Source organism: Telopea speciosissima, chromosome 6 (genome assembly GCF_018873765.1).
Source record: "Telopea speciosissima isolate NSW1024214 ecotype Mountain lineage chromosome 6, Tspe_v1, whole genome shotgun sequence".
NCBI classification, from domain to species: Eukaryota; Viridiplantae; Streptophyta; class Magnoliopsida; order Proteales; family Proteaceae; genus Telopea; species Telopea speciosissima.
In genome coordinates, this window is record NC_057921.1 from 45,163,437 (window position 1) to 45,183,920 (window position 20,484).

The following is a 20,484-nucleotide window of genomic DNA, read 5'->3' on the forward strand; positions in this document are numbered from 1 at the left end:
TTATCTCTAATCCCTATACGTATAGCTATTTCCATTCTATTGTCTCTTGTGAATTTTGTATTTATTTGGAGATCATGACTGAAGTCACTGAAAAAAACAGAATCAACACTTTCATCTCAGAAGCTATATATTGACCCACACGAGCATTTTCAAACTCCAAAATGGTGAATGGTGAGGTGAAAAATGGATGGATCTGTAGAAGATATTCTCTACAATTTCCTTATACAAGAGAGTTTGATTTCCTGTCTGCATGGCATGTGTCATGTAACATTTGGCAGTTATCTTCATCTCTCCATTAATTTCAGAGAACTAGAAGAAAAGTCATAGACGATCCAAAGAAGAAAAACCTAACTTTGAAAGCCTCTCATGCCATGATTTTCGGAGATAAGAAAAATCCAACTGGCTTAACAAAAAGGCTACGTATCTTAAGCCTATTTAATACCCACCTTGAGGGTAGTGAGAAGAGTAACCAGTACCCCATTCCGACACAAGCAGCAGCAATGGATACCTACAGAGCACACAACCCACTTCTCTTCGTCTTCTTCCTCACCCTTGTCGCAGGTTTGTTCAAGTGGTTTCCTAGCTTTATTTTCATCTTCTCTCTCTTTTAACTTTGTTGCATGGTATATGATAAAAGCAGAGATTAAGGGTTTGTTTGGTGAGTATGAAATACAATTTGGATGGATCCTCTACTACCCACTGCCTGGAGCGCCCCTGCCCGGGTGGGATAGGGTGGTCATTGTGCCACTGTCTGTGTCCGATTAGCAAACAACCGCTTGGTCGGTTGGTCGGTGTCGTGTCAATTGAGTGCATCGCCCCAAGAGGTCTTTCTCTTGTAGGTGGTAGCTGAAGTCTCATTGGGCAAACATATAGGACAGACCATAAAAAAAAAAAATGTTAGCGATTGATAGTGAAACACATCTCAATATCTCACCGTGGACATAGGCAATCTTATTGAACCACGTAGATCCTTGTGTTTGATCGTATGATTATTGTTAGCTATTTCCATTCTTTATGCATCAGTATAGGTTTCGTTTTCAACAAAATGCATGGTTAACATATTTATCTCTTTGCAGGCGGTTTGTCACTTACCTTCAATTTCAAAAACAGCTGTAGTTACACAGTATGGCCAGGAACATTAACAGGAGATAACAAGGCCCAACTCTCTTCAACTGGTTTCGAGTTGGCCTCTGGAGCTACAAGTTCCGTAGATTTCACGGCTGGTTGGTCAGGCAGGATCTGGGGTCGAACATATTGTTCATCTACGAGTGGATTTAAATGTGAAACCGCAGACTGTGGGTCCAGTCAAGTTTCATGCAATGGTGCAGGAGCAAATCCACCAGCCAGCTTGGTGGAATTCACTATTGGAAGTAGCAGTACAGAGAAGGACTTCTACGACATCAGCCTTGTCGACGGATTTAACTTGCCAGTCTCGGTGGCTCCACAAGGTGGAACCGGTGATTGCCAAACGGTGGGATGTTCAGGTAATGTGAACTCGGTTTGCCCTTCGGAGTTGAGTGTGACGGGGTCTGATGGAACCACAATCGCTTGCAAAAGTGCGTGTGCTGCGTTTGGGACTGATGAGTATTGTTGCACTGGTGCTTATAATACGGCTGAGACTTGTCCACCCACCAAATACTCCCAAATCTTCAAGGAACAGTGTCCTGATGCCTACAGTTACGCATATGATGATGAGACAAGCACTTTTACATGCGCCGGTGCTAATTACCTCATCACCTACTGCCCTTAGAAATGGTTGATGATTTCAGAAGCTTGGAATCCAGAAAAATAAATGCATAGATTAATTGCATATGATAGGACCAAGCAAAACATTAAAAATAAGAGAGAGAAATCTGTAGTTTATTGATTGTACTTTTGGGTATATACTTTATACTTTGGTACAATTCTCTCCATTAGTCTGTAAACTTACAATTCTATAAATAAAAGTTGTGGAGGGTATGTTCGTCGGTCCATAAATACATGAAGAAATTACATATCTTCTTTATTATTTTCCTCTCTTTATAGAAGACACTTTTTTTTTTTTTTTTGGCTAAAGGCCAGCAAGATTATTATACATTAGAGAAAAAAAAAAAAAAAAGAAAAAAAGAAAAAAAGATAAAAAAGAGTACAAGTGTTTAACGTTAGGTATATCCAGACTAATACAAGAAAACAATAATAGAGGATTGAAACTCTACACCCAAGAAAGGTAATGATAAATTAGCCCACCTAGAGACCATTCCTGGGTCTATGAACGAGTAAAGAGAAATCTCATTTTCCCCACATAATCCTCCCATAATGTAGCCACAACAGAAGGAGCAAAGTTCAAGAAAAAACAGTAGATTCACCTCTTTTTGTCATGTATTCTCAATTTGTGAATTGTGATCCTTGATAGTTATGTCCTTAAATTCATTGAACAACACAAATAATAAGGAAATGGATTAAGGCTCTTTTTGGTATCATTTACGTTTTCTTTATGGCCTGATTGAAAACAAATTATTGATGAAAACCATTTTTAATTAAAAAATACAAACCGTTTGGTAACTACTATGCATAAATAATTTTGATTGGTGGGTGAAGGAGGAATCCCTTCACCCATCGTCCTCCTCATATTATAATATATAATATAATATAATATAATATTAGGTATTATGTTATTCATTAATTTATTATATTATATATTATAACAATATATTATGTAACTTATAATACAATAATATGTTATGTAATATATAATATATTATGTACCATATTATATATAATATATAATATTTAATGTAATATAAAAGGGAGGATTTTTATTATATATAATATATACTATATGTAGTTTATAATAAATACTATATAATATATTATGAATAATATAATATAATAATAAATGGAAGACTTGTGTTATATATAATATATACTATATGATCGATTTATTATATGTTATAGGGGAAAGTTTTCATACATGGCTCTGTAAGCCGTGTATGTGAGAGGGTGGGAGTTTCAAGGCATTAATTAATGGGTGGGGGTTTATGACTTTTCCAACTCTTTGTGAGAGGGAGGAAACACGACCGTGCATGCTTACATGTTTGGAGAGAGAGAGAGAGATTTTCGTTAATTTAATCATTTTACCCCATTTAGGTAAGCAATTGTGCATATGTTCATTATTGGTACCCGCATAAATGGTCAAAAATGATTTTTAGCCATAATAGATGAATAAGTCTTAACCTATTATGGTTTTTCTATTATTCTGATTTATTTTAAATAGAAATAGGGTCCATAAATGATACCAAACACCTACTAAAACGTTTTTTTTATATAAAAAAAAATCGCTACATAGGATATGGAAAGGGAAGAAGAAAACAATAACCACAAAAGCTTAAAAAAGATGTGGTTTGTTTGGGTCCTCGTTGGGGACCTCTCCGATCTTGTATTATGCACTCTTTTGTTGGTTAATATACACTTGCTGACTTTTAGCGAAAAAGAATATGTTTAAATTTGGATATTGTATGATTTGAGGCATAGTGAATGGGAATCTCAAATGGACTATCGGTTATGGGCTTAGGGTATGATGGCATGTGGTTTATGAGAAATCAGATAAATATAGGTTATGGCTATTTATGATGAACTCTAGGTTAATATAAATTACACAATGTAGGTAAAATTATCTAGTAATTTCTACCTTCACTAGTAATGGGGATAAGAACCCACCGCCCACAATTTAACATGTTTTCAATGTAAATCAAAATAGAGGGATCTAGTTTCAAAGGAGACACTATTTTGGTTAGATATGTTTCCTTTTGCTTCGTTTGGTTGCAAGTAGAATCAAAGGGAAGCGAACGGAAATGAAGGAAAATTTTCATTGTCAAAAAAGAAACACTTGTAATTATTACTTCATGTGACTATATCACTAACTCCAAATTATACCATATTTGGTTATTAAATTTCATTTTACTTTGCATCCAATTCCCTTTGGTTTTCTTACCCAAAAAAAAAAAAAAAAAAAAAAAAAATCCCTCCCTTTAGTTTAAAATATAAAATAAAATTACATTTAAATGTTTCGTTATTAAAAATGGTAAGAAATTTATGTAATATATAATGGGGTAATTATTACAAAAGTTTTTGTTTTAGATTTGAAAATTTTCACTTTCCTACCTTTTAAATTTCCTTACAACCAAACGTAGTCTTCTGTTTACCAAAAAAGAAAAAAAATAGCCTTCTCTTTTCTTCATCTTTTTTTTATTTTTTTATTGTGGTACAAGCAAACTAGTCTTTCATACTTCTGAGCCTACCAGGTGCCACCACCACAACAACAACCATAATCCTCTCTCAAGATCGAGCAACAACAGAGGAGGCCAAGCTATTCCTCTCTATGGGCTCGGAGATCGCTAAACCCACCTTCCCAAAGTCACTAGAGCCTGACAGATCAAAGTCAGGCAAAAGCTTAGTTCCTAGAAGAACTGGTAATCAGTAATCGAATATATCGCGATGCTCCACAACCTTAGAAAGCACCAGAAGAGACCTGTTATGTGCATATAAGAGGTGGATAATTATTTAGATTAACTGTTAATTAGTTATTTATTTTGTAGTTTTTATATGAATTTATAGTAATTGAGGAATTATATTGTAAGTGGAAAGTTATGTACGTGGGTGGGGAGAAGTTATAGGATGTATGGTAACACTCCTTGTATCTTATTTTATCTCTCTAATTAATTATCTATTTTAATTAGAGAGATAAAACGAGTATTTTAGAAAATACTAAAATCTCGGAGGGTATTTTTGAATCCACAGAGGAAATGGATTATTCCATTTCGGCGCATGCGATTACAAGCAACAGAAAAATTCTTTCTACCCGATTTGTAAGAAATATTTTTCCCATGGACGAGGGAGGAGCACTGTTTTCGGTAATTTTGTAATAATTATCTCTATTTTGAATAATTTGGTTTATTGAAACCTAATTTTAGGTAATCTTTCAATTTTCTTTAAAATAATTCAATAGTACTTCCTTACAATGACAATTCTAATTTATTTTTTTCCGGTAAAAAGAATTCTGATTTATTTTTAGATAAATGATTAATATATTCAACGAAGCCTTAAAAATCTTTCTCCACCAAAAAATAGGGGAAAGAATGATAAATAAGAAAGAAGAAAAAAAAAATTGAAAAAACTTGAACAAAACTACTGCTTATCCCAGAGAGAACTCAAAACTGCTAGGCAACGGGGCCAATTCACCCCTGCTAAGTGCTAACCCCTTTTCCACTTAAACTTCTTCTAAAATTTCTTCAATAAAATAGGGACAACCAAAACATGTCACTTGGTCGTACTCCTAGTGACTTCAGTCGACTGAGGAGGGTGAGAGCTTGACGGAACTAAGTTGGCCTTCTTATTTCCAACCATGTTTGGAATTCTGATCTTATGACTTATTAATAAGATGAAGAACTGTTCAAAGACCAAATGACTCCATCCATTATTTATAGTTGGTCCAACTCTTAGACGGGTCAAATTGGAACTCCCGACATTAGCGGTGACATGCTTGTTCAATGGAGTTGGGTAATTTATTGAAAAGCATACAATTACTTAAAATATGACCAAACTGAGATATTTGGAAATAATATTTGCCAATCAAGCCGTGCTTGACGGTTTATCTTATTGTTTTAACACACACACCTCTCAAAAGACTTTTCCTATTATTATTTCTTCATTCCAGAAAAAGATTCTTAGTACCTTACTCCCTCTGTAAATAATACCGGCCGCCCATGAAGCGAGGAAGATTATCAAGTGTATATCCCTTCAAACACAACCAGCAGCAATGGAATCCAGAGTACATATGGCGGTTCTCTCTGTCCTTCTTTTCGCCCTTGTCTCAGGTTTGTTCTTACGGATTACGGGAGCTTCATGCACTGGGTACATCCTTTTATCTTCTAAGTTTGCCTCTTGTATCCTATCTTTAACTTTGTTTCATAGGAGAATAACAACGTGATTTATTCCTGGCTCGGAAGGCTCTATCGGTCTAACTCTACTCCATGGTTTCAGGAGATGTGTTCTCTTAACCTCCCCCCTCTCCCATCTCCCTACCCCCCCTGCATAGGCTGCCTGTGTGCCTGAGTGCAGGCTGCGCTGTGGCACAGAGAATATATATTCTCCCTTAAATAAAATACTTCGGATCGGTTTGGTTAGAAGTGAAGTGAAATGAGCGATCCGACTCCTCTACTCCTGCCTGCCTGGCACTGTCGTACACCCCATACACAAGCGTTGCAGAAAGTACTTACCCCCGCTCAGGCAAGGCGCTCGGGCAGGGGTATGGCGGTACATTCCGCCTTGCTTGTGTGTGGGGCGCACACAACAATAGGAGCAGGCGGAAGTAGAGGAGTCGAATTGGTGAAATGAGAGATACTAAAGTAATCTTAAACAAAATTTTCACTTTTCTTCATATCATACAACCATTTGAAATGCATTTTAATTTATTTATTTTAATCTCGGTATCGATTGGATCAGAACGGATTGAGATTGGATCTAGTGGATTGGATTGGGATCGGCCAAAATCGGGTAAATATGACACTTTCACCTCTGTTTTTTTTTTTTTTAATTATAAATTATCCGATTTTTTTTTACCTTTTTACCTCTGTTCGTACAAGTGGATTGAATCGACATTGGAATCGATCTCGGCTGATATTGATCCGATCCGGCCAAAATCGGACGATCCGATCCTAGATTACGAACTGTGCCTTGCACACAATGATTAACTTGTTTTATATATGTGGGATTAATGCAGGAGGGTTGTCACTTACTACCTTCACGTTCAAAAATAACTGTGGTTACACAGTTTGGCCAGGAACATTAACAGTAAATAACAAGGCCCAACTTTCTTCAACCGGTTTCGAGTTGGCCTCTGGAGCTACAAGTTCCGTAGATTTCACCGCAGGATCTGGGGTCGAACATATTGTTCATCTTCAAGTGGAAGTTTTAGTTGTGAAACCGCAGACTGTGGGTCCAGTCAAGTTTCTTGCAATGGTGCAGGAGCAAATCCACCAGCCAGCTTGGTAGAATTCACTATTGGAAGTAGTAGCACAGAGAAGGACTTCTACGACATCAGCCTTGTGGACGGATTCAACTTGCCGGTCTCAGTGGCTCCACAAGGTGGAACCGGTGATTGCCAAACGGTGGGATGTTCAGGTAATGTGAACTCGGTATGCCCTTCCGAGTTGAGTGTGACGGGTGCTGATGGTATTACAATTGCTTGCAAGAGTGCGTGTGCTGCGTTAGGGAAGGATGAGTATTGTTGCACTGGTGCCTATAATACGGCTGCCACTTGTCCACCCACGAGCTACTCGCAAATCTTCGAGGAACAGTGTCCTCAAGCCTACAGTTACGCATATGATGATGAGACAAGCACATTTACATGCGCCGGTGCTAATTACCTCATCACCTTCTGCCCTTAGAAATGGTTGATGATTTCAAAAGCTTGGAATCCAGAAAAATAAATGGATAGATTAATTGCATATGATAGGACCAAGCAAATTAAAGTAAAGCATTAAGAATAAGTGAGAGAAATTTGTAGTTTATTGATTGTACTTTTGGGTATATACTTTATACTTGAGATATCTCGAAAACAAAACAACGGCCTATCCCAGAGAGAACTCAAAATCGCTAGGCATCAGGGCCAACACCCCTGCTAATCTCGAATCGTTATTGTCTATGGTTCTCTGACCGGTGCGGTTCCCTAGTGCCTCTCACAAGAAGGGGGTGGGACCCACCCGAGACACTTGACCCAACACTCTGCCCGGGTGGGATCGATCCACCCTCCTCTTGTGCGAGGCACTAGGGAACCGCATAGAAAAGAAAACCTTTCTACTTTAACTTCTTCTATGATATTTTTTGGCTTCTTCTAAAATTTCTTCAAAAAACTAGGGACAACCAAAACAACATGTCACTTGGGCCTACTCTTAGTGACTTTAGTCGACTGAGGAGGGTGAGAGCTTGACGGAACTAAGTTGGCCTTCTGCCCACCACGTGTGGAATTCTGATCTTATGATTTATTAATAAGACGAAGAACTGTTCTGAGGAAGAAATGACTCCATCCATATATATATATATATAGTTGGTCCTACTCTTAGACGGGTCAAATTGGAACTCCCATCATTATCTTATTGTTTTAACACAAACCTCTCAAAGACTTTTCCCATAACTGTTTTTTTATTCAGTCGAGAAAGAGATTTTTACTGATACGTACCTTACTCCCTCTCCTCTATATATTCCCATCATGAAGCAAGTAAGATTATAAAGTATTCCTTCAAACACAAGCTGCAGCAGCAATGGAATCCAAAGTACATTTGGCCCTTCTCTCTGTCCTTCTCTGCGCCCTTGTCTCAGGTTTGTTCTTAATTACTGTTTATTTTCTTTGTTTTCATATCTTTTTTCTCTCTTTTAACAAAATTTTCACTTTCCTTCCAACCAAACAACAACCATTTGATGAAATGCACATTAATGATTAACTTGTTTTATACATATATATGTGGAATTGCATGCAGGAGGGTTGTCACTTACATTCACGTTCAAAAATAACTGTAACTACACAGTGTGGCCAGGGACATTATCAGGAGATAACAAGGACCAACTTTCTTCAACTGGTTTCGAGTTGGCCTCTGGAGCTTCAAATTCCATAGATGTCTCGGCTGGATGGACCGGCAGGTTCGGGGGTCGAACATATTGTTCATCTACTACTAATAATGGAACTTTCAAATGTGAAACCGCAGACTGTGGGTCCGGTCAAGTTTCATGCGGTGGTGCAGCAACATATCCACCGGCCACCTTGGTAGAATTCTCTTTAGGGAGTAGTAGTAATACAGAGCAGGACTACTATGACATCAGTCTTGTCGACGGATTTAACTTGCCGGTCTCGGTAAGTCCACAAGGTGGAAGTGGTGATTGCCAAACGGTGGGATGTTCAGGTGATATCAATTCGGTTTGCCCTTCCGAGTTGAGTGTCACGGGGTCCGATGGAGCTACAATTGCTTGCAAAAGTGCGTGTGCTGCGTTTGGCACTGATGACTATTGTTGCACTGGTGCCTATAATACGCCTCAGACTTGTCCACCCACGAAATACTCGCAAATCTTCAAAGAACAGTGTCCTCAAGCCTACCCATATAATGATGATGAGTCCACAAGCACATTTCAATGCGCTGGTGCTAATTACCTCATTACCTTCTGCCCTTAGAAATGGATGATGATTTCAGCTAAGCATTAAGAATAAGAGAGAGAAATTTGTACTTGACCGGGTTATGTACTTTATACTTGGCTACAATTCTCTCCATTATATTAATTGTAAGCTTTCATGTTATTAATAAATAAATACATGAAGAGATTTCCATTTTTATACATTATGCCTTATATGGTGTGATTTCTATATCAGTTTCATGGGTTGATTTTTATTTAGAAAAAAAAAAATTTGTTTGGATTGATTTGATTTTTGCACATTATTTCAGTGAAATAGAAACCCCCTTGCACCATGAATGACAAGTTTAGCTAATGCCCATTGATGGAATGCAAAAAATCAGTCCGAGGATAATAGGTTGCCTTCAGAAACAGAGATAGCATATAATTTGGATCAAACTAAAGCTTATATATCATTTTAGAGAGCAAAGCACAGTTATGAAGGGAGCTGGTATCCCTGAATCCCAATCCACCTTTATTTTTAGATTGACATAACCTATCCCATGAGACCCAATGAATTTTTTGGGAAACATCATCATCACCCCAAAAGAAATTGGTAGGAAGCTTTCTAACATGGTTGTGATGCGATGCAAGCAATTTAAAATGCATAGAAGCATAATTTCTCATAGAGAACACAACAGACTTCAATAAAACCTCCTTACCAGCATGAGATAGTAGTTTAGACTTCCAACCTTGCACCCTTCCTTCCATCTTTGAAAAGATATATTGAAATAAAGCAACCTTCGAAACACCAAAATCGGTGGGCAATCCCAAATATTTCTTTGGTCCAGGACCAAAAGGAATTTTAAGGATTTTAGAGACCCACTTCTTCAATCTTGGGTGAACATTAGGACCTTTTCTTTTTTTTTTTTTTGTTGCTAAAAGGTCGTGTATATTAAGAAGAAAAAAAATGATACAAAAGGCCTAGAATAACCAGAAATAAAGACAACCACTAGAAGGAAACCCCCACCTATGATAGAAACAAGGGAACCACTAGCAGCCAAACTAAATGTCAAAGAACACTTCTTCAAATTAATTGCCTGCCTAAAAACCCTGCTGTATAGTGATAAAGCATCTCGAAAATAATGTATCTCATCAATATGAACTACTGAAAAAACCAAACTACCATTAGCAAATAGAAGATGTATAATTAAAGAGCAAGAGTATTAGAAGAAAAAAAAATTAAAGAGCAATAGTAAAATCAAATGAAATTGAAATTCTGAGAGGCAACCACATATCCCTTTTGTTTTCATAAATACCCCTCCTCCCATTATAAATGGCAAAATCGGGACATGTGGTTGCCTCACACATACGAGCACTTGCACGTATGTGTAGAGGAACTGAACTTGACCTCCTATAGTTATAGAGTTCAGTTCCTCTGCACGTACGTGCAGGTGAACGTATGTATGAAAGGTAACCATCTATCCCATTTTTGCCATTTACAAGGGGAGGAGGGGTATTTAAAGAAACAAAAAAGACAAGTGGTTACCTTTCACATGTTCAGCTGCATGCATGTGGAGATGATCCATTCTCATGATTATAACCTTAAAATGGCTCCATCACTTTACAAGTCTAGTTCCTATTTAGCAACCACATAAAAATAAAAAAAAACTTAAACCATTAAACCATTATCAGTTTTCTACACCGGCTCTGAGTTTAGTTATATATTGTTAGTTCACATACACCAAGATCCAAATTATCTAGGGTTTGGATCATACCTAAATGTGTATGGAAGCACAATGGAAGAAAGATCAAATACCGAGCTTATGGTTACGAGCACACGAACAAAGCACCATGATCTCGATAGGTTTCTCCGCTTGAGAAATCCACGCCAAAAAACCCTAGGCAACGATGGAAACCCTAGGAAACACAGAAGTTGAAGAAGAGGAGAGAAAATCCGGAATGATGTTATATCGTACATATTAGGGTCTGCGCTATAAAGACTTATTTATAGCTAAACAGCGACCCACCTATGTCGACTCCCACTGGGAGTCATAGAGATCAACAGAGAAAGGGGTTGGTCACTAAAGTGACCGCCTCCCTCCGTCACGCGAGTCGTGACCTGCCCCTTGTGGGCGGTCCTTATTGGGCCCAAGCCCAATACCGATTTACATATATAATGACCATGTGGTCCATAAGGTGAAGAGGTCATGGTCTTTTTCCATACTTGTTTAGTTGTTTATAAGAATAGACTCTTAACTCTTTTGTTTTTTTGTGATAAGAAAAGACTCTTGACTTATATGTCGCACGTAATGCTATCTGTGAATTACAGTCACGAACGACTAAACAAACTAAATGAATGTAGTTTAGCAGGGTCAGATCCCTCTACTGCCGAGCTGGCTGTATTGTGCTCTACTGCACAGACACAGTAAGGCGCATAATGACTACCTTACCCCTACCCGAGCACTTTGCCCAAGTGGGGGTAAAGCGATCATTTCAAATGACACCCTACTGTGTCTGCACAGTAGGGAAGTTGGGGCAGCTCGGTAGTAGAGGATCGGATCCAGTTTAATAACTACATAATAATTCTCATGCATTTAATAATGGAAAAAATTGTTACTTGGATTAAGCAATGTGTGGAGCCTACTATGTTCTCGATCCTGGTGAATGGAAGTCTCACCAGGTATTTTGCTAGTAGTAGAGGTATTACACAAGGAGATCCTATGTCTCCCTATCTTTTTATACTAGCTATGAAGGGTCTATCCATGATGTTGCAACAGCTTGTGGTGGAAGGTCGGATTTACCTTATCCCAAGATGTAAGCCTCTGTTACTTTCTCACTTGGTCTTTGCTGACAACTTGATGGTGTTTGTTAAGGCTGGTTGTTTGTTAGTGTCTGCTGTTATGGAAGTTGGCCTTGAATACCTTCTCATCAATCTCTAGTCTTATGGTGAATCAGTCTAAATCGTTTATCATTTTTGGGGGGGTTAACCCCCAAATTCGAGAACAATTACTGGTGTTGTCTGGGTTCACAGAAACTCAATTGCCAATTAAGTACCTCGGTGTCCCATTAATTTCAGGAAAGCTGTTACACCTGCACCCGGGATCATAATTAATTATTTTTTTTTTCCCTTGACTTATAGTTACCACTGCCATGTATGCTGGTGAGCTGTTCTTGATGGTGGTCAAACCCAGCTACAAGATCATTGACCATAGTACGGGTTTACCTGTGGAAGAAAGATTTCCTCAACCGGCAGTGGGGAAAATTCGTCGATAGCAACTTTGTCAACTATCCTCCTAGTACTAGCCCGGAAAGCGAAGAGTTTCGGAGAGAGTACCCTGGACCATCGCCTCAGTTGAACACTTCGTTCAGTGATGAACTTGGCATTGCTGTGGCGAGGCTATTTGGGGTAATGGGTGATGCGCCATGACAATGGAGAAGTAAGTTTTAGCCCTTGACTTATTTATTTACCCTTTCCTTCGATGTCCTCTAAGTGCGGGTCAAGTTTTGAACCGCCTGGGCTATTTTAGCCGTTTGTAGAATATTTTTATAGTGGATCCCACTTACCTCGGCAAATGTGTGAGGGACTTGTGTTCCATTATCATGTGGACCCCACTTAATAATCTCCTTTTCCTATTTGGACCAATGGGTTGACCCATTTAATTTAAGTGACCCATTTAACTTAAGTGACCCATTTAAATCTATTTGACACAAAATGGGTTTTGACCTATTTAATACCCAACCAAACAGACCTTAGTAAGGGTTTAAATTATAAATAGGAGCTTAGATTCCCTTAGCATTTGCATTCCCTCCTCCAACCAAAACGTGGGAAGAAGGGAAAGAATAGAAAGAAAGAAGAAAGGAGACGAGAAGAAGGAAATAAGGAGGGGAAGAAGAAGAAGAAGAAGGGAAGGAAGGGAGCCCTTGCTGTCCTTCCCTTGAAGCTCATCTCATCCTCCCCTCTTGAAGACCAAGCCGAGAGAAGAACCTGTGGAAGGAAGGAGTGAAGGAAGGTGGGTGAAAGGGCTTGGCTGGAGGTTTGAGACCCCACCCTTGGAACCCTAAACGTGGAACTCCTTTGTCTTGGTCAGGTAGGCCATTAAGCTCTCATCCCTTCTTCTATTTTTGGGTTTTGGGGTTTGGAAAATGGGAAAGACTTGACCTAGGGTTCCACTTGGAACCCAAGGAATCGATGGAACCTTTAGCCTAGGCTATTGTGGAGTTATTGCACTCCATGGCTAGCCCTAAGACTCACAATCTCATTCTATTTAAAAGACATAGGATTTCTACCCTATCATGCTTTAGAATAGGTTCTTCTTGGATTCTTTTCTTGAATCCCTTGGGTTGTATGGACCTAATAAGGTCTTAGGACCCTAATAGACCTAAGGGGGAAGCTCCTTTGAAGTCTCCTTACCTTTAAACCCCTTGAAATATGAACTCTTAGTGAAAAACCTCTTGAATCTTGGACCTGGAGGTATGAGGTTTTACATGTGGTTTTAAGACCTACGAGAAACCACCCTGAAATCACCTCCCTGTGTAAGCCCCTGGTTAGCTAGGATTTACGTACGGTTTCATGTTCTGAGAAAAACCACCCATAAAACTGCACTTGGCTGAGACTTTCTTGAGCCCCTGGTAAGCTAGGATTTACATGCGGTTTTAGGAATTGGGCATAAGACCACCTATAAAACCACCCTGCCTCTGAAACCTTATACTTAGATGATTTATGGGATACCTTTTGGGGATCCTCCCCTTTACTTGTTTAACCCTATTCTCACTCTTTCTTTAGGTTTAAAATTTCCATCTTGTGATATGTTACTTAATCACAGCGACAACTTGTAACATCGGGGCATAACCTATATTGTGAGTGGGTTTGGTTGTTGTTTGGGCTTACTATATTTAATTGTACATGTACCATGCTACTAGTATACTTTATTAAGCATGATTGCGCATCTTGCATACTTTATAATACTTGATTGAAATGATGATATTGTGATTGTTTTCTATCTTTTATTGGGTTACGGTGTCGGTAAGTGCTAGTGCCGGAACCCCAGGAATATATAATATCTTTTATTGAATGTCATATTGAACTGTATGCGCCGTGCCGTGCTGGTACCCGGGTACTAGATGAAATGGGACGTTGATGCACCCGGAATACCTCTCGGGACGATAGGACTTGCATGTAGTATATCTGCGGGTAGGACTTTTGTACCCTTATGCTACGACCCTTACCAATAGGGGTTTAGGTGTTGGTTAACCAGAGCCCAGATTCTGTGGTGTGAGAGAGAGCCAGTCATGGTAGTAATGGTTATCGGGGTCTGTCACTGGATGGTTTTGGTGGCTTTGACTGGCGTAGGTCCCTTGGTGACAACTGAGGTTTTATTGTGGTGATAATCGAAGTGACTCACAGTGTCTCCCGAGTTATCACAATAGCATATACCTCTGACTTAGATTGTGTGCTAGGTGGAAAAAAAAAAAAGAATTAACATGTGCATACACCATTGGACTATATGTGCATTGTATGTTTGTGAATCCCCATCCCCTCACTGGCTCAATGGAGCTAACCCCCTCGTGTTCACACTTTTTAGATTATGATGCAGGTGGCGGAGGAGCACTGCGATCGATGCCCTCGAAATGATTTTGCCTATAAGGCATACTGATGGCTGGGACTTGGTCCCCTTTTATATTTTGACTTTTGGGCCTTGTGCCTTTGTAATAATATTGTCTGTTTACACTATTAAATTTGTGTAGTACTATATGGTCAGCTCAGGATGAAAACTTTAAACTATATGTATCACTTAGGAGTTTGGGCATGAAATAACTATTATGGTAAATGCTTCCACTTGTATTTTTGAACTTTCAAAATATACTATTTCTTCCTTCGCGCTCTAATATTACTGTGTTGTTAATATTAGTTCTGACTGTGTATTGGGACACTGCATCTATGATCCTGGCAGTGGTTGGGATGACACGTGTCGTCCTAGTCATACCCTTTTACTATATTTTATCCCTTGTCGGGATGGGGGTGTGACAGAGTGGTATCAGAGCGTGATGCTCTGCACCGATCACAGTCTGGCGGAGACTCCTGAATTACTCTCCACAATTAGATCTTATTCTAAAACATGCAAGACAATAAGCTATATGGTTGTGAAATTAGGGAGGACTAATTGGTGTGAAAACTGAGAACAGTAGCTCATAATAGGGATAACAGTACACATTAGTATAAATTAAGTCAATAATAAAATTCCCTTGTTTGGTACTCGGCCTTCTACTGAGGCGGTTATAAAACTTGATCAACAAGGAAAAACATATATCCGATTAGTTAGAATCCAGCTGAAAATTTCTTTGACCCTGTGAGCGGGAATACTGTTAAAAAGAAAAGAAAAAAAAAAAAAAAAAAAAAAAAAAAAAAAAAAGCAAAATCGAACAAAAAGATGATCCCAAAATTATAGCAGAAAATTCTATAAAAAGTTCCTTACATAGTTAAATAAAAACTACTTAAGAGTTCTAAAAGAAAGAAAATAAACTAAAACAGCAAAATACCAATAGAAAAGAGGGACTGAAATGCTAAGGTTTAGCCTCCCCTTGCCCTCCAATGTGTAGCAAAACTAATATTAATTCTGCCATCCTATTGCCAATTAAGCAATGGGCATAATACTAAGCATTAGAATGGACTTCCACAAAACTAAGCATATTGGAGGTAATACTACTTACCAAGCAAAAACAGTAATATAGAGTCATTACAGCCTGATGATAAGTTAGTTAAAGAAAGTAAACTTTTATTTCACCCTCACTTGCAAACCAAAACATAATGCATACCGAAGTCAATGGTGCAAGTAATAGGGTGTGTGAATAAGTTAAACTAGTAATATATATATATAATAAATAAATAAATAAAAATTTTTGAAGAGTTTTCAAATCCATTCATGCAACCCATTGTACTCCACCATGGGTGAATCAAGTCTCAGCCCAAATATTGATGTGTTTCTTTCCAAATCTCTATGTAGAGTAATAAAGGAGGAATGCAGTAGCAGTCCTCTGTTTTATCTTTGTGATTAACTAAATGCACAACTAAAACTAAGTAGTGCAAGTGTGTGCTCGAGTGTGAACAAGTGTAAGCCAGTAAAAAGGGGAATTGAGGCTATGCAAGGCAATGTACATGAGCTAACCACAAAAAAAAGAAGAAAAAAAAAGTACAACTGTGATTAATTGGAATAAAGTCTTAAACCCCAACAATGAAACCAAGTAATGGGCTGTAATAAGTAAAGAAAAGTACAAATGTCTATCACACTCCTGGTAAAAAATATATATATATATATATAGCAATGATAATTGTTATGTCTTCGAAGTGTAGTTTGAAGAGAAAAGGGGGGGTTTGTTCCCTTAGAAATATCAAATTAATGCACTTAAGAATATTGGATTAAAATTAAACTGAAATGCAATTTGAAGAACTATCCTTCTCTCACCTTAACTAAGAAGAATTGGAAAGGATCCACTCTAGAGAGAGAATTTACATTCAGGCATTCTTTTAGGAACCTATCTCAGTAGCCCAAAGCATGTGTAGATGGGTCTATACAGCAAGTATACGAGAGATAAATGGTGGATGTGTGCATAAGCTTGCGGATATAGAGACAATCAAATCAAATAAACTATAAGTTGGTGTTACACACGGTGATTATTGCACACATGGTTCAAGTAATAAGTAGAAATCTCAGCTAAGGGTTGGATGCTTTTCCAAAGCAGAGTATAGGATCTAGAATAGTTGATCAAGTGCATGACTGAAATATTAAGCAACTTAAATAACTAGTAGTCTATGGAAAGATGACCTCATACATGCCCTGTTAATTGTGAAACTAGGTTGTACATTGATTTGTATACAAAGAAGAGATTACAATGAGCATTTATATACAAAAGATAGCATAAAAGGATGAGAGAATCCTTAGTACAAAAACATTATAAGAGATAAAGTGGGGGAAAATGGTTATATACATGTCATATCGAAAATTCCCCAAGGACAGTAGAGAAAATTTGGTTAGAATGGAGAAGGATCCAAAATCCTTGTCTAAACTCATGGAAGCAGTGAGTAAGAGCATAAAACGTAAGAAAACATAAAAGAACTATAGACCCTAAGCTTAGGATTCCATGTCACTGTCACTGTCAGTCTCTATGTTGGAATGTAGAAATTTGCGGGTGGTTGATCAGGTGATTATATGATCTACTTGTAATTTGCACTTCAACAGCCTAAGCCAATAGTGGAATTTTCGACTAGCTTTCCTTGGTCAATCCAATTCTAACCCATAGTACTCCTCCTTTATGTTTTTCCCATCACTTACGACTTGTCATGCATGCATATGTGTGTGGGATCTCAATGACTTAAACTCTTTTTTTGTGCTTTGATAATTTGACTCCTTTTTTTATGAGGGTGACGAATGAGCAGGTACTTGAAATGGTCCGTACCCGTTCTAGTGGGAATCGTTCCCCTCCCCATGATGAGGCCGTGGACTCCTCAGGTGCGGTTCTGTTAGAGACATCTCCAGTTCAAAATGATGCGAAAGTTACCGCAATGCTGAAAAACATGTGTCAAGCTATGCTACAGGATCATGCAACAAGAGCAGCACTAATTCATGCAAACCATGAAAGCCCAGCTTCAAGCAATAGCAAGGGAAAGGCAACCAGTGCCCCATCGCAAGTGCCATCACCTATACCTCCCTCAGAACCTTCTACCACTAGTGCGCAGGGCAACCCACCCCTTGTACCTGCTGCACAATCCTCCCTCACTGCTCACGATGTCACCACTATGGTGAATGATATGATGAGAAGTTTCTTGCGACGCCAAGATGAATTTTTGAAGGACACGTTCTTGGATATGCAAAAAGACCTTTAGCAACGTCAAGAACTATTCATGAATGAGGTAACTACTATAGTGCAACATCAGCAGCAGCAGTTCATGGCTAGTCTGAATGCACAGTTTCACACTACGCAATGGGCACAGGCTGTACCAGCGACTCCTCCAATGTCGGATACACACCCTGTACCTGATAAGTCTGGGAAGGACGGATAAGAGGAGGAATACGTAACTTAGCCAAGATCTAGAAAGAGACCTATAAGTCCACAGGAACTCGTGGGAACCAATAAGAATTTTAAAGGGACCTACCCTGGTTCGACTCCAGTGTAGCCTGGGAGACGGAGTGCAACTCCACAGAACTGGTCATCACGGTCCACCAATACCCCTCAGGTTTGTGATCCGAATATTACTTGCTATGGATGCAGCGAGCAGGGGCATATGATTAGGAATTGCCCATACTGTAAGGCCGAGTACGTGCCATATCTGAATGTCTTGTATCTCGAGGAGTCACAGCGGGATAGTGGGTCCCAAGGCAACGTCTCACCATGATTCTAGAGTGGACAGAGTCATCACCGAACGCAATGACAGGTATCTTATTCCTAATGCCTGGCATGCATTGTTTCCTTCACAATGCTAACATGACTTTAAGACGAAGTTCATTGTGTTAGAAATCCCTTAGTATGTAGCCTACTATCGGTGAGGGACTCACCAAAGGACTTATTACGTAGTCTAACGATTAGAAGGAGGGTTGTTCTTTTCTTTTCTTTTATTTTTTCGTAGCCTCAGTGATTAGGCCGGGCTTCTTTAGGAGATACGTGTAGTGCTAAGATTGGCCCCAAATACCCTTGGGTGTGCCTATTCTTGGCCTTGTTCACCCCTGAGTACCACTTAAGATTTTCAGATGGAGATTTCGGTATTGGCCCTGAGTGTACCTTAGGAGAGCTGATTCTTAAATCTTGCCTGACCTTGAGTGTCACTTAGGTGGGTCGACCGAGTTTAAGCATCGGCCTCATGCGTCCCTTTGGGATTGCTATTCTTATAACTCTTTAGTGACCGTACTGAAAGTACTGAGAGCGGTCCTGAATGCTCTTGGGTGAGCCTATGGCACCCGTGTCACTTGGGAGTACCATTCCTAGGACTTGTTGGTAACCCTACTGAAAATGCTGGGAATAACTTGGTATATGGGCCTAGTCAATGGACCTTGTCCTGTAGGATCTTAGATGGGTGTCTAAATTTCAGAGGGGCAGTGAAAGACTGTAAGGCGTGTAGTGGAGTGTTAATACGGCTATTCACCTACAACCGAAGGATGGTTAGAAGAGGTAGCCTAAACCTGAGGATAAATAATAAGAAAGGAAATTTAATAGGCTGGTTTCAAATGGGTTAGTTGAATGATCAATAGAGACCCTGATTGGAGGTCATTTGTGACACCTCACAGACTAGCGACAACTCTATTTGAACTTTACTTGGTTCATCCAAACCTTGTTTAGACTCATAGAGAAAGTCCTACACCATGATTTAACCTTCCAAAAAGACTTAGCAAACCGTACCTGAGAACTTCTTGTTCTTGTGGATTGACCTAGATGACAGATAGGTCCATAGGGATATGAATGTAATTATTGAATCTATGCCTACGTTTTGGTGTGATAAATATATATAGATATCCCTTAGAACCTTGGACTGGTGTGACTAGAGTGATTCTCTGGTACTACAAGTATGACCTTGCCTTGACCTTACTATGACTAGTTAGATGAGCCCCGACCTTGGTTATGTTGATCACGGGTTAATATTTAGTGAATTTAACAGTGATCGGGTAAGTTAATTATTTAAAAAACCTACTAAAATGAATTGACTTGGACCAAAACTATTAGAAGGTGGTTGGTTCTCAAAAGATGACTGATTTGGACTTTTCCCCGTGGGATAACTATGTAGTAGGTTTAAAGGTTGTGAAAGATGAAACTGAAGGATGTAACAAGACCTTCTCTAACAACAGATATGAATGGGACAATGGATCACCAAATGCGTTCCCTCCGTACTGGGAGTGAATTATAGGAGATTCCATCAATATTCCAAATCATTCTAAAGTTGGGTTAGGTAATGAGATAACCAGCTGTGAAAGCCTTCAGAATGTGAACCCTATGTTAGGAAATAGACAGGTTAAGTCCTATATCCGAACAATTACCAGAGTAGTGAAGGCCAGAGTGGCATCACTTGATCTGGAAGACCTAGGGAACTTTTGTTCCTTGTGGCTTAGTTTAGTGTGTAAAGCCTTATGTTATCTCTGGAGTGTTGTAACCATTGACCCTTAACCCAATGGAACCTAGGGTTATTGTGAACCACACCCCTGTGATAATGTGACCCTATAAGGAAAAGGGAATTGTAGAACCTGACTTGCTGTGCCATGTAGGCACTCCCTCATCTTGACCCGACCTTTGACTTAGTTTGAGATGTGGGTGACTTAGGATGTTGTTATTCAACAACCCTTATCCCTTGAGACCCTAGCTGCCTCA

At 39.0% G+C, this 20,484-nt stretch overlaps 2 protein-coding genes across 2 annotated transcripts in view; both read left to right on the top strand.

Moving 5' to 3' along the window:
* The first annotated feature begins 500 nt into the window (after positions 1-500).
* LOC122665807 (thaumatin-like protein 1b) lies at positions 501-7,475 on the top strand. Its single transcript, XM_043861943.1, has 3 exons — positions 501-561; positions 1,077-1,251; positions 6,923-7,475. Exons 1-3 carry the CDS (start codon positions 501-503, stop codon positions 7,422-7,424), a joined length of 738 nt encoding a protein of 245 aa, XP_043717878.1. The 3' UTR covers positions 7,425-7,475.
* Positions 7,476-8,283: 808 nt separating this feature from the next.
* LOC122666123 (thaumatin-like protein 1b) overlaps positions 8,284-20,484 on the top strand; it is a 34,420-nt gene continuing 22,219 nt past the window's right edge. Inside the window, exon 1 of the mRNA XM_043862240.1 lies at positions 8,284-8,355. Within this exon, the coding sequence (XP_043718175.1) occupies positions 8,298-8,355 (58 nt within the window). The 5' untranslated portion in view covers positions 8,284-8,297. The remainder of the gene's footprint in view (positions 8,356-20,484) is intronic.

Bases quoted from the DNA above. Each gene is read 5' to 3' on its own strand.
- LOC122665807 (XM_043861943.1), top strand. From the start codon at position 501: ATGGATACCTACAGAGCACACAACCCACTTCTCTTCGTCTTCTTCCTC. The intron at 562-1,076 runs GTTTGTTCAAGT...ATCTCTTTGCAG, and splicing joins CTTCCTCACCCTTGTCGCAG to GCGGTTTGTCACTTACCTTC. The intron at 1,252-6,922 runs ATATTGTTCATC...CTGGGGTCGAAC, and splicing joins GGCAGGATCTGGGGTCGAAC to ATATTGTTCATCTTCAAGTG.